Source organism: Lygodium microphyllum, chromosome 30, assembly GCF_053477565.2.
Source record: "Lygodium microphyllum isolate KBCC chromosome 30, Lygodium_microphyllum_v1.1.10, whole genome shotgun sequence".
In the NCBI taxonomy this organism is placed as follows: Eukaryota; Viridiplantae; Streptophyta; class Polypodiopsida; order Schizaeales; family Lygodiaceae; genus Lygodium; species Lygodium microphyllum.
In genome coordinates, this window is record NC_141164.1 from 5,920,186 (window position 1) to 5,933,435 (window position 13,250).

The following is a 13,250-nucleotide window of genomic DNA, read 5'->3' on the forward strand; positions in this document are numbered from 1 at the left end:
ATGACAGCAAGAGCAATTGGTTAGCAGGAGGAGCTTGAAGAATCTCAAGTTGTACTCCTTCCAATTGAATGAAAGCTAAAGAAATACTGCAAGGGGTGCCAATTTTGGGGCCAATAGGGTGTCCACTGTCCAAGAATGTTATGGTAAAGTGTGTATTTCATTTTACGTGCATTTATTTATTGTTGTAATTAACTCTTAAATTAGGTTATCACCACCCATTCCAAGAAGGAAGGCTGGTTTCACCAGCTCACACACCCTCTACTGCTGTTGGTGCCCAGTTTCCAGCCTGTAGCCCGCCTCCATTTGTTGTCCAGCCATCATTGACTGTAGCCACATTATCTTCACCCTGTCCATTGTTGTAGGCGACAGCTCTCAATTGCTGGGGATTGCTCCAGACTGTCCTAGACTGCTGTTCAGCCCGCTGTCCATCATCTCCAAGGTCAGCCAACCTGCATTTTCAGCGTTGCAAGCCCTGACACTCTCAGACACTGTTTCAGCCTGCTATTTACAGCAGACTGTGCACAGTTTCCAGCCTCCGATCGGTGGTACGCTGTTGTGTTTACCAGATTCTAGCCTCTAGACTGCTGCATTTTGGTGACCAGTTTGCTGCCATTCACTATTTAGCACTCCTACACTCCGATTGGTGGTCACGGACTTGGGATCCATCTTCGGTGGATGTCACACTCCGACATTGCTCTGCCCTTGAGCACACTGTATACTCTTACATTCATTTACAGCATTCATTCACTTCAGAGTTGTGTTCTCTCTCTCCCTTCTTTTTTTTGTGTTTGAGTTTTGAGTTTTGCGTTTAGGGTTTGAGTTTTGCCCTCTATGTTTGTGTCTGTCTCTTTGTGTTTCTGTCGTGGTCGTACATTCTGTGTGTCCTCAGTGCAAAGCCTAGCAGTTTCCTTCACATGGTATCAGAGCCGGTGCTCTTGTAAAGAGTATCCTGCGGATATTGTGGAGAGCTAGTCTTTGTGCGAGGCACACAATACGACTCGTAATCGAATCACAATGTCCCAGACACCTTCTTCTCCAGTTCCTATGATGTCTTATCAGGCTTCTCCATCATTGGAGACCCTGAGATAGCATTATGGACTCGGTGAGAAGGACGACACTCCACCTTCACCAGATTTCAATAACATGACAGAGGAGGACTTTGAGGAGTACTATCGCAACAAGTATGGTGATGTTTACACCCCTCCTACCAGTTTTGCTACCACATTCAGACTGGTTGGTGAGGTTGGCCACCTCTCCGATCATGGAGGACATACGACATTCGGAACGTCTAATACGCTTAGCCGCAGGCTTCGAGAGTGAACTCCATTCCCCCATGGCGGCTCTTGCGCGGACCATGGGGGTGATAGATGCTTCAAGCGGTACCTCTAGGGTGTTTATCAGCCAGGCTGAGAGGTGTGACTCTGTAACTGGTAGAAGCGGGCAGCCTGTGCAAGGGGCCATTTGACCACATCGGTGAGCTCCACTGTGGAGGGGCTCGAAAAATAATGCTCAGATGTGGGACCTCAGCTCCAGCCCACCAGTTAATGTCCATCATGTACCTTGGCCACTGCTGGAAAAGAGTGCTAGTCCTCCTTCTCCCATCCACTGGGAGATGTGGTCGGCAACCTGGCTCCTCACCTCCTTCTCTATCTGTGTCATCGTCCAGTCTCCTAAATGAAAGGGTCTAAAAGATGAGAGCATAGTTTGGTCCATCCGGTGGTGCAAGTAAATGGACCTTGCCTCTCCTTGACTTGCGGATCACAAAGATCCCCACCTCCAGAGGTAGTGGCAACTCTTTGCGCTCCGCAACTCTCAAATAAGACCATGGACCACTACGGAAAAACTCTTGGGGGAGTAATTGTGCTCGTTGAGGGAAGGTGTGACGGGTGCTTGGACCAGATGAGTTGGTGGCTGTGTGGGGAGGGGGGGGGGGGCTGGGCTGTTGGTGAGGAGAGAAGGGTGACTGGGTGTCTAGGAAACCTGTTGTGGAGCGTGAACTCCTTCACTGTGAAGCCACTATACCAGGGAACCATGTAAATGATCCCCTTCGTGGAGGCATAAGGTGAGCTATCCACTAGCTCGCGGATTGCATCCACAGAGATGAGTCAAACCATGAAGATCCCTTGATCCATGAGAACTGCCTCTGCAATCTGTGCTATGCCAATGCGTAGCGTGGCGTGAAGCCAATCCCAAAGCTAAGCCCTGGATGAAGTGTGTCCTACGACTTGTCCATAGATTGTTGTTTCTTTCAGTTCCAGCTCTGTGGCACGCAAAGGAGCTGTTCCTCAGAGAGGACGACGTGCAAGGTGTTTGACTGGGGGGCACTCGCAGAATGCCTCGGCATCTGACCAGAGGTTTTCATTGCGCGTCATTGCTGGGGGCTACCAATCTAGTTGTGGTGATAGCAGGGGGAATGTTGCTATAGACGGAGGGAGCAACGAATGCTAGTGGTATGAACGTGTAGCATAGAATGGAGGCACCGGAGTAGGTCGACTAGAGAGGTCTTTCGTGCGTGAGGCAGAGGGTGGAACTACCATAGTAGGTCAATAGCTACTTAGAATGGTCCCTTCCTTAAGCCCAATCAGGACTGCCAATGCATTACAAGGTCATCGATTCACAAATCAATATCTTTTCCTGGAATTCAAATGTGATGGAATGTAGAACCACCTCCCCTATGTCATTGATTCAAAATCAGGCAATTTCCCCGATCTAGAGATTGCAAACTTGGAAGAGGTGGAATATGTGTACGGCACTCCTCCAAAAACTTTTCAAGTCACTGTTGCACCGCCTCAGGATCAATGGTCTCGTACTCAATCTCAAAAATTGTTCCAAAATCGAACTGCGTCTCATCGAGTTCCAACGCTTGGCCTTCCCAATCGAAGACGTTCGGCTCATTCTTGAAGCCCCCCAGGCAAACAAAACCCCTTTGATAATGCAGAGCTTGGGTAGATCTGGCGGACCTAGCGAGCCTGGGCTAAGTTGTTGGGTGCTGGTGGCATTCAGTAAGGTGATGCTTGGGTTAGGGACAAGGAACGTAGAGCTGGGGTGCGCCTATAGCACTGGTGGCTTCTTCAAAATAGGGAAGTGTTGGGGAGTTGATCGTGCAGAGGGCAGCACAGGGGAGTTGGTTGTGTAAAGGGCAGCGTTGACAAGGGCATTGGAGGCAGACACGGCTAGGCGGTTGGCACGTGGTAGGCAAGCGACTACTCAACAAGCACTACTAGAGGCAGCGTGGCTCTCCAGACGTGTCCTGGATAGGACGAGACTCAGAAACACGCGAAGTGATATTTGGCAGGACGTCCAAGGAACGTCTAGCTCTAACAAGCTCAAGAAGAGCTTGATAAGAACAGGGCAGCTAGATGATGAAGGCTATCATACCACTTTCGGGGATAGCAAATGGAAGTCATGTAAGGGCTCTAGGATTGTTTCTAAAGGCTCTAAAAGTGATACTTTGTATCCATTACATGTATCTAGTGTATGTGATCATGTTGTACCTGCTACTCCTATTGCTTCTTTGTGCAAGGAATGTTTAGCTCTAACAAGCTCAAGAAGAGCTTGATAAGCATATGGAAGCTAGATGATGAAGGCTATCATACCACTTTTGGGGATAGCAAATGGAAGCTATGTAAGGGCTCTAGGATTGTTTCTAAAGGCTCTAAAAGTGATACTCTGTATCCATTATATGTATCTAGCGTGTGTGATCATGTTGTCGCCATAATCGAGCAGCTAAGTGTATCTTTGTGGCATAGCCAGTTGGGGAATACGAGTCAAACTAGAATGAAAGTGCTTTCTCGTTTGGGTTATTTGCTGTGTTTGAGGTATGCTGATTTTGACCATTGTTATCATTGTATTTTTGGCAAGCATGAATCTTCACCCTTAGAGTTGGTACATTCAGATGTATGTGAGATGTGAGAGTTGTCTCTAGGGGGAAAGAAACATTTTATCACTTTTGTTGATGATGCCACACACAAAGTATGGGTTTATTTGATCCATTGTAAAGACGAGGCTTTGAATAAGTTTAAAAAATTCATGGCACTTGCTGAAAATATGACCAGCAAGACATTAAAGTGTCTTCGCTTTGACAATGGTGGAAAATATGTGTCCAAAGTCTTTTAGGCCTTTTATGACAACAAAGGGATAAAAAGGGAGCTCACTGCCTCTCATAATCCGCCCCAAATTGTTATTGTAGAGCGTATTAATAGGACTAGAAGGTTTGTATCATGTTGTCTCATGCTGCATTATCTCATGGATTTTGGGCAGTGGCTGTCATGACAGCCGTATACTTGATAAGTCGGTCACCAAACAGGTCTTTTGGGGGGGGGGGAAGAGCCCCTCAAGAAGTGTGGTTGGACAAGCTACCTTCGTATACATACTTGAGAATGTTTGGCTACGAGGCATTTATGCACATACGCAAAGAACAACACAACAAATTAGAGCCAAATTCTTGTAAATGCATTGTCCTAGGATATGGTGACTAGGGAGAAATGGGGTATAAGTTATGGGATCCTAGAAAAAGGAAAATTGTACATAGCAATGATGCAATCTTCCGAAAAGTTCGCATGCATAAACATGCCAAAAAGACAGAGGAACTGAGAAGGATTGTGTTTTGAGAAGAAATATTTATAGGACAGCAAAGAGTGCCGGTTGTACAATGGCAAATACCTCCTGTAAACGACTCTATAAATGCAAAGATTGATGCTGAAATTGATCAGCAAGAAGTTGCCCATGATATGGTGTAGTTTCAGTACGAAAATATGTCATTGGAACAGCCAAAACAGGCACGATGGCATGTTGAACCTTTTGAACAGCAAGCTATTAATGCAGATTTGTAGGCTAAACAGCCAGCAAACATTGATCATTGGTAGTAGATCGACCAAAAATACCGACTAGAAATACCAAACAGCCAAATCGGTTTGTTCTTGGTGTGAGTTATATTGTTGATTATGTCATGTTGATAGATTGTGGTGAACCTTCCTGGTTCAAGGAAGCAATGGATAGAGAGGACAAATAAAAAATGGCACAAAGCTATGCTACCAAAGATGGAATCTCTAAAGAAAAATGGTACTTGGAAAATCCTACTATGCAAATGGGTTTATAAGACGAAGGTCATCTCTAGTTTCTCACCAAAGTACAAAGCACAGCTTGTTGCCAAAGGGTACAAGCAGAAATGTGGGATTGACTTCGATGAGATCTTTTCTCTTGTAGTTAAAATGACTACTTTGCAAACCATATTAGACTTGGTTGCATGTGAGGGTATGAAACTCATACAGATGGATATAAAGATTGTCTTTTTACATGGTGATTTGCATTAGGATATATATATGCAACAACTGGGAGGTTTTGTGGCTAAGGGGCAAGAAAAGATGGTATGTAAACTCAACAAAAGCTTGTATGGGCTGAAACAAGCACCGCATGAATGGTATCATAAGTTTGATACATTCATGCAAGCTCAAGGATTTAAGAGAAGTCAAGTGGATCACTACTTGTATACCAAGAAGGTGGCAGATGGCAGCCTTATTGTATTGATTTCGTACGTGGATGACATGCTGATTGGTGGTAGGGATAGTCATGTGTTAGACACATTGAAGTAGAACCTACATAGCAGCTTTGATATGAAGGATCTTAGTGAAGCAAATCATATTCTTGGCATGCGTATACTTAGGGACAAGTCAAAAGATCTTCTTTATTTGTCATAGTAAGAGTATGTATCCAAGATTTTGCAGTGTTTCAATATGGAGGGGGGAAAGCAATCGGTGTACCATTGCCTCCATATGTGAAACTTAGTGTAGAGGACAACCCTAAATCTAATGATGAAAAGGATGAAATGGCTAAGATCCCATATGCTTCAGCTATAGGTAGCTTGATATATGCTATGGTTGCTACACATCCCGGCATAGCATTTGTGATGGGAGTGGTTAGTAGGTACATGGCACATCTTGGTAATAAGCATTGGAAAGCAATGAAAGGTATCATGACATATTGTAAGGGCACAAAGAATTTGTGTATCTGCTTTGGAAAGTAGAAGGCATCTATCGTTGGCTTTACGGATGCAAACTATATTGGTCATACTAACTTTAGGAAGTCTACTTTAGGATATGTATTCACCTTCTCGGGGGGAGCAATTTTCTTGGATCTCTAGGCTATAGAAGTATGTTGCATTGTCTACTACAAAGGCAGAGTATGTGGCTGCCATTGAGGCATGCAAGGAGGCTTTATGGCTTTTACGTCTGGTAGGAGAGCTTGGCATTAATGAGACTCCTATCCTCCATTGTGATAGTCAGAGTGATATCATACTAGCACAGAATCCCGTCTTCCGTGCAAATACGAAGCACATACAGGTGAAGTATCACTTTATTAGGAATGTACTTGAGAAAAAAAGCATCGAGCTTCTCAAGGTATATACATATGATAATCCTGTAGATCTTCTTATGAAGGGTCTTCCAAAAGAGCAGTTTGCTCATTGCTGACAGACGATGGGAGTTGGATAGTATATGTATTTCAGCTTTGTATATACTTAGACTAGATTATTTTCTCAACCTTTAGGCATGTTGCCTTTAGGTGAGAGGTTGTTGGGAATAAAGGGCCATTGTGCCTTTTATACATGCTCGGGTGTGAAGATATCTTTAGCACTTGTACTTTAGTACTTTACATATAACTATCATAAAAACCTAAGAGTGGTACAACTCTTTGTACCCACACATCGTGCATCTCACCCTCTCTTACTCTTTACTGTTGCTTACACACACACACACATACACACGCACTCTCTCTCTCTCTCCACCATTGCCATTGCTGAACTTCGAACCTTCATTGTGCATTGGCCACCACAAAGCATCAATTGTACTAGTTGTTTCTATGAGCCGTGACATGCTAGACACGGTGGATTTTGTGCAAAAATTCTTGATTCCTTTTGGCAACCCATAAACATACTTCTCAACTTGCTCATGAAGGGGAACTGGATGGTAATAAGTCACAGGCAATAAGGCATCCCAAAACTTCTTGTTATACTACAAATTTTTCCATTGAGTTGTATCTAGCTTATTCCAAGCTATCATAATGTCCACCTCAAAAGTGCTTGTCAACCAATTTGAAGCAAATATTTGCTTTCCATGTTGATGGGATTCTACCTTGCATTAGGAGTGTGGACCACCATTGCAATGCATTTCCCTTCAAGAAAGTTGTTGTCTTTTGAATCTTAAATTGAAGCTTAAATCCAAGCCATCATGATGACGGTATTCTACCTTGCATTAGGAGTGTGGACCACCATTGCAATGCATTTCTCTTCAAGAAAGTTGTTGCCTTTTGAATCTTAAATCGAAGCTATCATAGTGTCTACCTTAAAAGTACTTGTCAACCAATTTGAAGCAAAGATTTGCTTAAATTGTACCCATGATGATGGTGCTCTACCTTGTATTAAGAGTGTGGACCACTAATGCAATGTATTTCCCTTCAAGAAAGTGGCAGCCTTTTGAATCTTAGAGGATTCAGACTAGGCTGCATCAAATTGCAAAATGAAAGTCAAAGCTTTCAGCCTATCTTGTGCACTACTGAAGGTCTCAAAATTCGTCTCTTTTTCACCTTCATTATGGTCCTTTGTTGGCCCCTTGGGAGTCAAGTTATCATAAACCGATTGCTGCAAAAAGGGTGCACTTGTTGCGTTTGCATCATAACTAGCACCATAAGAAGCATTTGTATGACCAACATTCATTCCTTGAGCCCCATATGCATCAACGGGGTTAGATGCATTACCATACATACCACTTTGTGCCCTAGGCACTATGTCAACACTACCATACATGGGGTTGTGCATACCACTAGCCATTGTTGGATACATTGGATTTTGCATTCCATGCATTGGTTGTTGCACCATAAGGAGTTGTGCTGTACATTCTCGTATGCGGTCCTTGATCCACTATAGCATGAAAGATACTTGGCTTCCCCATATTTGCATGCATGCCTTGCTGTCCAAAACTGTCCAAAACCCATTGGATTGGCACTACTGAGATAGCCTTGCATTTGCGCTCCTTGCGGTATTTCTTTATCTTGTATTGCAATTTGGATGACATACATTGAGATTCCTTGAATCTCATTCATTCTCCAATTGCCTCTTGTTGTCACAAATGACCAGTAAGCCTTAAGACCAATGTGCCCTTTGGTTTGCTTGGGGAATTGGCCTTCATTGTGCTCCTTGGGTGACAATTCAGCCCCAAATTCATTGTTAGCTGATTGGCCTCTTGAATCTCCTCCATTTCTTCAATTTTAGTTGCTGAAATTCAAGTCTTAGACTTGTGAATCTGAGCAAACTTTCGGAGGTGGCTATCAAACCCTAATCCTTGCTTTAAATTACGGTTTACATCAGAGATTCTTCAAAATCTCCACTCCAATGGTTGGAATTGCTTGAGACATCAAAATGATTACGTCTCACAAGAATTGTTGGCAAAAATGTTTGTATGGTAATGATATACTAAACTTAAAACCCTAACTCTCAAGTCATACACAAGACTCGAGACTTGAACCTCATCAGCATTAAGATCCTCATTCGCAGCCATCTCCTCATCTCTAGACTCAATGTAATTAGCTTCATCCTCACTATTAGTGCCACTTCCAGAAGACACCTTTTTCAACCAACATGTCTTCTTTGACCAACCTGATCACTTCTATTGGAATTCTCAATTCAGCCGTTTTATACCTTTATGAAAAGGTGTAAACATTATAGATGTTTCCTACACATTGCTCGGCAACTATGATCCTTCTCCCAATCATTTTCAACACCTAAATTGGCTTCCACAAAGGCTGTGTTAATGCCACTCTTTTCCTTGATAAATCAAGCTAAAGGAGACTGTTAGAGTAGTCTCATGGACTGCCATGTAGTAACACATGCTGTTATGTTCAGGTCTACTGCTGTCTCTCTGAATCTCTAGCTTGGATGGTGATTTAGACAGCATCAACAGGACCAAACGGGGTAAGAACCTAGTGTGGCTGTAACACAGCTGGCAAGCCCTCCTCATACACTTCTGCCTTCACTTGAGATAGATGAGAAACCTGCTCTCCCTGCCCTTTGGCATGCGAAGCATGAAAAACTTGGAGAGAACACACATGCGCACACAGGCACACATCCCCACATGCACATTAGGTATGGTAGATGTATTTAATTCTGTTTGATGGTCTTTATTTCTGCAATAATATGTTGGTACCAGTGTTGCTGAAGTACTAGTTCTTGGGCAGCCAAAATTTTGTGAACATAATTTTCTGGCTGCGTAGTAATATTGAGCATGATAAATCTTCTCTTTGTCGGATTTGTTCTTCACAAAAGAGCTATTGATTTGAGCATGATGCACGACATGAGATAAGATCTGAATGATAATGAAGCCTTAGTCTAGCAGTGGAAATCGTTTTGTTTTTGTAGAATTGCCAAGTTCAGAATATCTTGGTCAAGAACATTATGCAGTTCTATATGATCGCAGTATGGGGGTGGTAGAAATATCAAACCAGGGGAACAGTTGGAGACAGAGGACCAAAAAAGAGAGCGTGAGGCTAGGACAAAACAGTTACTGGATATATATCGCAAGAAGGCAGGTCTTGATGTGGATCCAGATGTGAAAGCAGACTCTGTCAAGGTAAGCTTTTTCCTACATTGTTAACCATGTGAAAGCATGGCCCTCCTGATTAGCAACACAGAAGTTGGATTACTGATTATCCAATCTATAACAAAAATTTCCAGGCTCTAAAGCAAGGGGACGAGTTGATGGAGAAAGGGCAGATGCAAAGTGCTCTCAAATGCTATGAGAAAGTCATGCAGCAGATGCCATATCAGGTTCTGCAGTCCTAAACCATGCAGCAAACCTTTACTTTCAGCACACCGGTTTGCCTTAAGGCCAAATAATGCACTTTTGCACATCTCAACTTAGATCTCTGCTGAAAAGACAAGGCTGTTTGATAAATTGGATCATTTTTGACCAGAAAATAATGCTTGAGGAACATCTGCTCAGAAAATATCAATTGGATCGAGCAATCCCTCCAGCAAAAGTAGTTTGAAAGAGCTGTTTTTTTCTGCAGGAAAATAATTATATAAATGTCCACAAAATGTCAGAAGGCCTGTAAGACGAGTGCAAATTTTGCACTGGAGCATTGCCCTGTACTGGCTTTTCTCCTCTCGCCCCTTGTATGTTAGTTGTGGATTAGAGAAAGGGGGAAAAAAAAGAAACGATTGATATACAAATAGAAAAACAGAAAAATAGAAAAATATGGATCACCAACCACTGCATGCCAACTCAGGGTAATTTGTTTCTCTCATGAACATTCTAGCTCCCCAACCATCACCTGAGCATGCCCTAAGAGGCAATGCTAGTAAAGAAGGTAGGCCTATTATTCTAATCCAAATATCTTCACTGATAGACAGAACAAAACAAAACAACCCAAAAAAAATAAATGAAAAATGTGTGGTTTGAGCGTGTGGGTGTGTACATGGGTGCGTGAGTTCAAACCTTGGGTACATCCTTGAGGCATCTTTCAAATTTCAAGCCTTTCTCCGAAAAAAGAAAGGAGAAAAGAAAAATGTAACATTGAAACTTGAAACTAGAGGTCTCACCAGAAAAGCCCTCAGTGATGTGGATCACCCTAGTCTGTGCCTATTAGATCTGATAAAACTCCACGTTTCTAGGGAGGGATATCCTCTTAAGAATATTCTGGACCTAGAGCTTGCTTGTGGAGGGTGGAGGGAGGAAGGGAGGGGAATGAGGGAGATTTCACTTCCTTTTCGTATGACAGAGTGAACTGCATGGCCTGGCAGCTTTACAATGGTCACTCTGTCTTGATTCATTAAACAGGTACCTGACCAAGATATTGTTTTTCTTTGAATGTTTCACTTTGTCAGCCATAACATGTGTTTTTCAAGTCCTGCATGCTTATAAATTTTATGCTTTGATCTAGTATGAGCCTTCTTAAAAATTTCAGGTTTGAGGAGGCACGATTTATGTATGAGAAAATTGTCTCTCATCCAAATATCAGTGTGAGGAAGCAGGCAAAGCAGCTACTTTTCGGATTCAGAGTAAGTGGAGAATACAAGCTCTTCCACTCTGAGTCCTTGTAATGTTTTGTACACTGTATTGTTATGTTTGTTTTGTATGTGTACTTTGCTTGCATGTTGCATGTACATGCATATACATACCAACTCACATCTGTCTTTTGTGGGGAGGGGGTCCTTTATGACCACAGGCCATGGATTCCTTAAAGGTCTCAACAACATCCAGCTGGGACACCTCACCATATAGGAAGTATTTCAATGCCTTTGTGGATGGGTACAACACACTATACAAGTCTAATCCTGAGGATAAGGAATCTGATAATGTGCAGAAGTTCATATTTCTTTATATCGGCTTTCTTTTCTCTCCAATCATTCTCCTTTCATGTATCATTCTACTAAGAAGGAAGTAACAGGAAATATATGACAACCAGGTGTAGTATGATGATTCTCCCTGGTGTCAACATCTGCTAAAGGTTGTAAGATAATATAAGTCATCTGGCCTTTTCATGAGTGAGGCATTATGAGCCAGTCCACAAGATAGGCTCTTCAAAAATTCCCAAAGTTGGGTTATCTTTCTGGTGATGACTGACACTTCTGGTGTCTGCTCTGGAGGGCCAGTCAAACCCAAATCTCGAATTGGTAACTTTGGCCTTTAGACTGGTCTTCTGCTCTTAGAGATTCAATAGTTTGTCCATGATTATTGATAGCCACTTGCAATGGTGGCTCTTTCTATAGCCATTAGAGTGTTGCTGGCACAGTCTCTCCACTGCAGCGGCTCAAGGCTGGTACAGTTTTCAATCAGCCGGTATACAGCAGAGCCTGATACCCCACTTGTACAGAAGGCACCACTCCCTTTTACACGAGTAATAGTCAGCAGTTGTTCACTTAAGATAAGCATGTTATGTTTATCAGCTTATGCTTGTCTATACCCTGTGAAAATATCAGGAACATTGAATCTGCAGAGAGTTCACCTTTTCATGTAAGTGTACGATGCTTTTCTCTTTCTGAACAAAACCAAGTCCCAGGTCCAGGTTATTCTTGAAAAGATAAAATTACCCCAGCATGCAAGTTGGGTGATGTTGGGGGGATAGGTTATGGTGAGTCTGGTTTATTTCATGCTGTCATTTCCTGATTGTGAGCGCCATCATGGACAGAGTGGGGCTCTGACTGTTTCCAGCCTTGTATTTGAGTGCAGTACAGTTTTAGACTGTCTAGGAGTGTGTTCACACTGGCTGTACATTATTTCCAGCCAGGTACATTACGATTTTATGCTGCCTAGGTCCAACTTGGACATCTGGATTGCCAAAGTTTCTTGGGCTACTAGGTCTATCTTGGACTAATTACTAGATCTTGCCTAAGTGAGGATTGTTTTGGCAATGCCCTTTGAGAGAAAGATAGAACTCAGTTGAAATGTTGGAGAAGGAAAAGGCAATAACTTTAAAGATGCAACTAAGATCATTGGTCACAAGATTAGTTGTGTCCTTTAGGTAATGGATCTCAAAGTCAAACTCCTACATAAGCTTTGCTCATCTCGCCTTATAGCCAAAGAGTTTGGCTTGATTGTAGAGGTACTTTAAGAAGTGTTGGCTATGCCAAATAATGAACCGAATGCTGTACAAATAATGACTCCAAATTTTAAGTATGTGGTTAATTGCGAAATATTCATTCTCTTGAGTGGTGTAATGTGTTTGGGTATTTGTATCTATGAGCTTAAAGCTCTTGAATGCAATGGATTGGCCATCTTGATAAATATCAACATCCATAGCATAATCAATCATATTGTATGAACCTAGAAAGGTCTATTCAAATTGAGAATATGCAATATTGATACAGTAGTAACCAACAATTTCAAAGTTTAAAGATATCGATCGAGCTCCCTGGTTCAAACAATTGGCAAACTAATGTGCTTTTTCTTGCTTTGAATATCCTTAAGCAAATATATTAAGGATTCATGAATGTAAGCATAGTTCTTAATGAACTTTCGAAAAAAGCCATTAAAGTTTAGAAAAGATTTCACTTTGCTCTAGGGTCCTTGAAAAATGCCAATCTAGCACTAGAATCTTTTTGGGATCAATCAAGATGACATGTATGAAATATGATAGTTCTGTGTTTTAAAATTTTTTACACTTATAGTTTTACAATGATTATTCTTGCCTTTTGAAATGTAAAATGATACACGAATGGTTCGTATACTTCTCCAACAACTTACTATAAATACGTAGGCCGT

At 42.2% G+C, this 13,250-nt stretch overlaps 1 protein-coding gene across 4 annotated transcripts in view; it reads left to right on the forward strand.

The window, feature by feature from the left end:
- LOC148009516 (cytochrome C oxidase subunit) overlaps window positions 1–12,677 on the forward strand; it is a 36,693-nt gene extending 24,016 nt beyond the window's left edge. For 2 of the 4 annotated variants that reach the window (XM_087672652.1, XM_087672651.1), the window contains 5 exons: window positions 9,465–9,617; window positions 9,722–9,814; window positions 10,768–10,826; window positions 10,954–11,047; window positions 11,215–12,677. In XM_087672652.1, the coding sequence (XP_087528778.1) occupies window positions 9,465–9,617; window positions 9,722–9,814; window positions 10,768–10,826; window positions 10,954–11,047; window positions 11,215–11,433 (618 nt within the window). In that variant the 3' untranslated portion in view covers window positions 11,434–12,677. Of the gene's footprint in view, window positions 1–9,464; window positions 9,618–9,721; window positions 9,815–10,767; window positions 10,827–10,953; window positions 11,048–11,194 lie in introns of all 4 variants that reach the window. The other 2 variants (XM_087672653.1, XR_015689678.1) reach the window with 2 other exon arrangements.
- The last annotated feature ends 573 nt before the right edge of the window (window positions 12,678–13,250 follow it).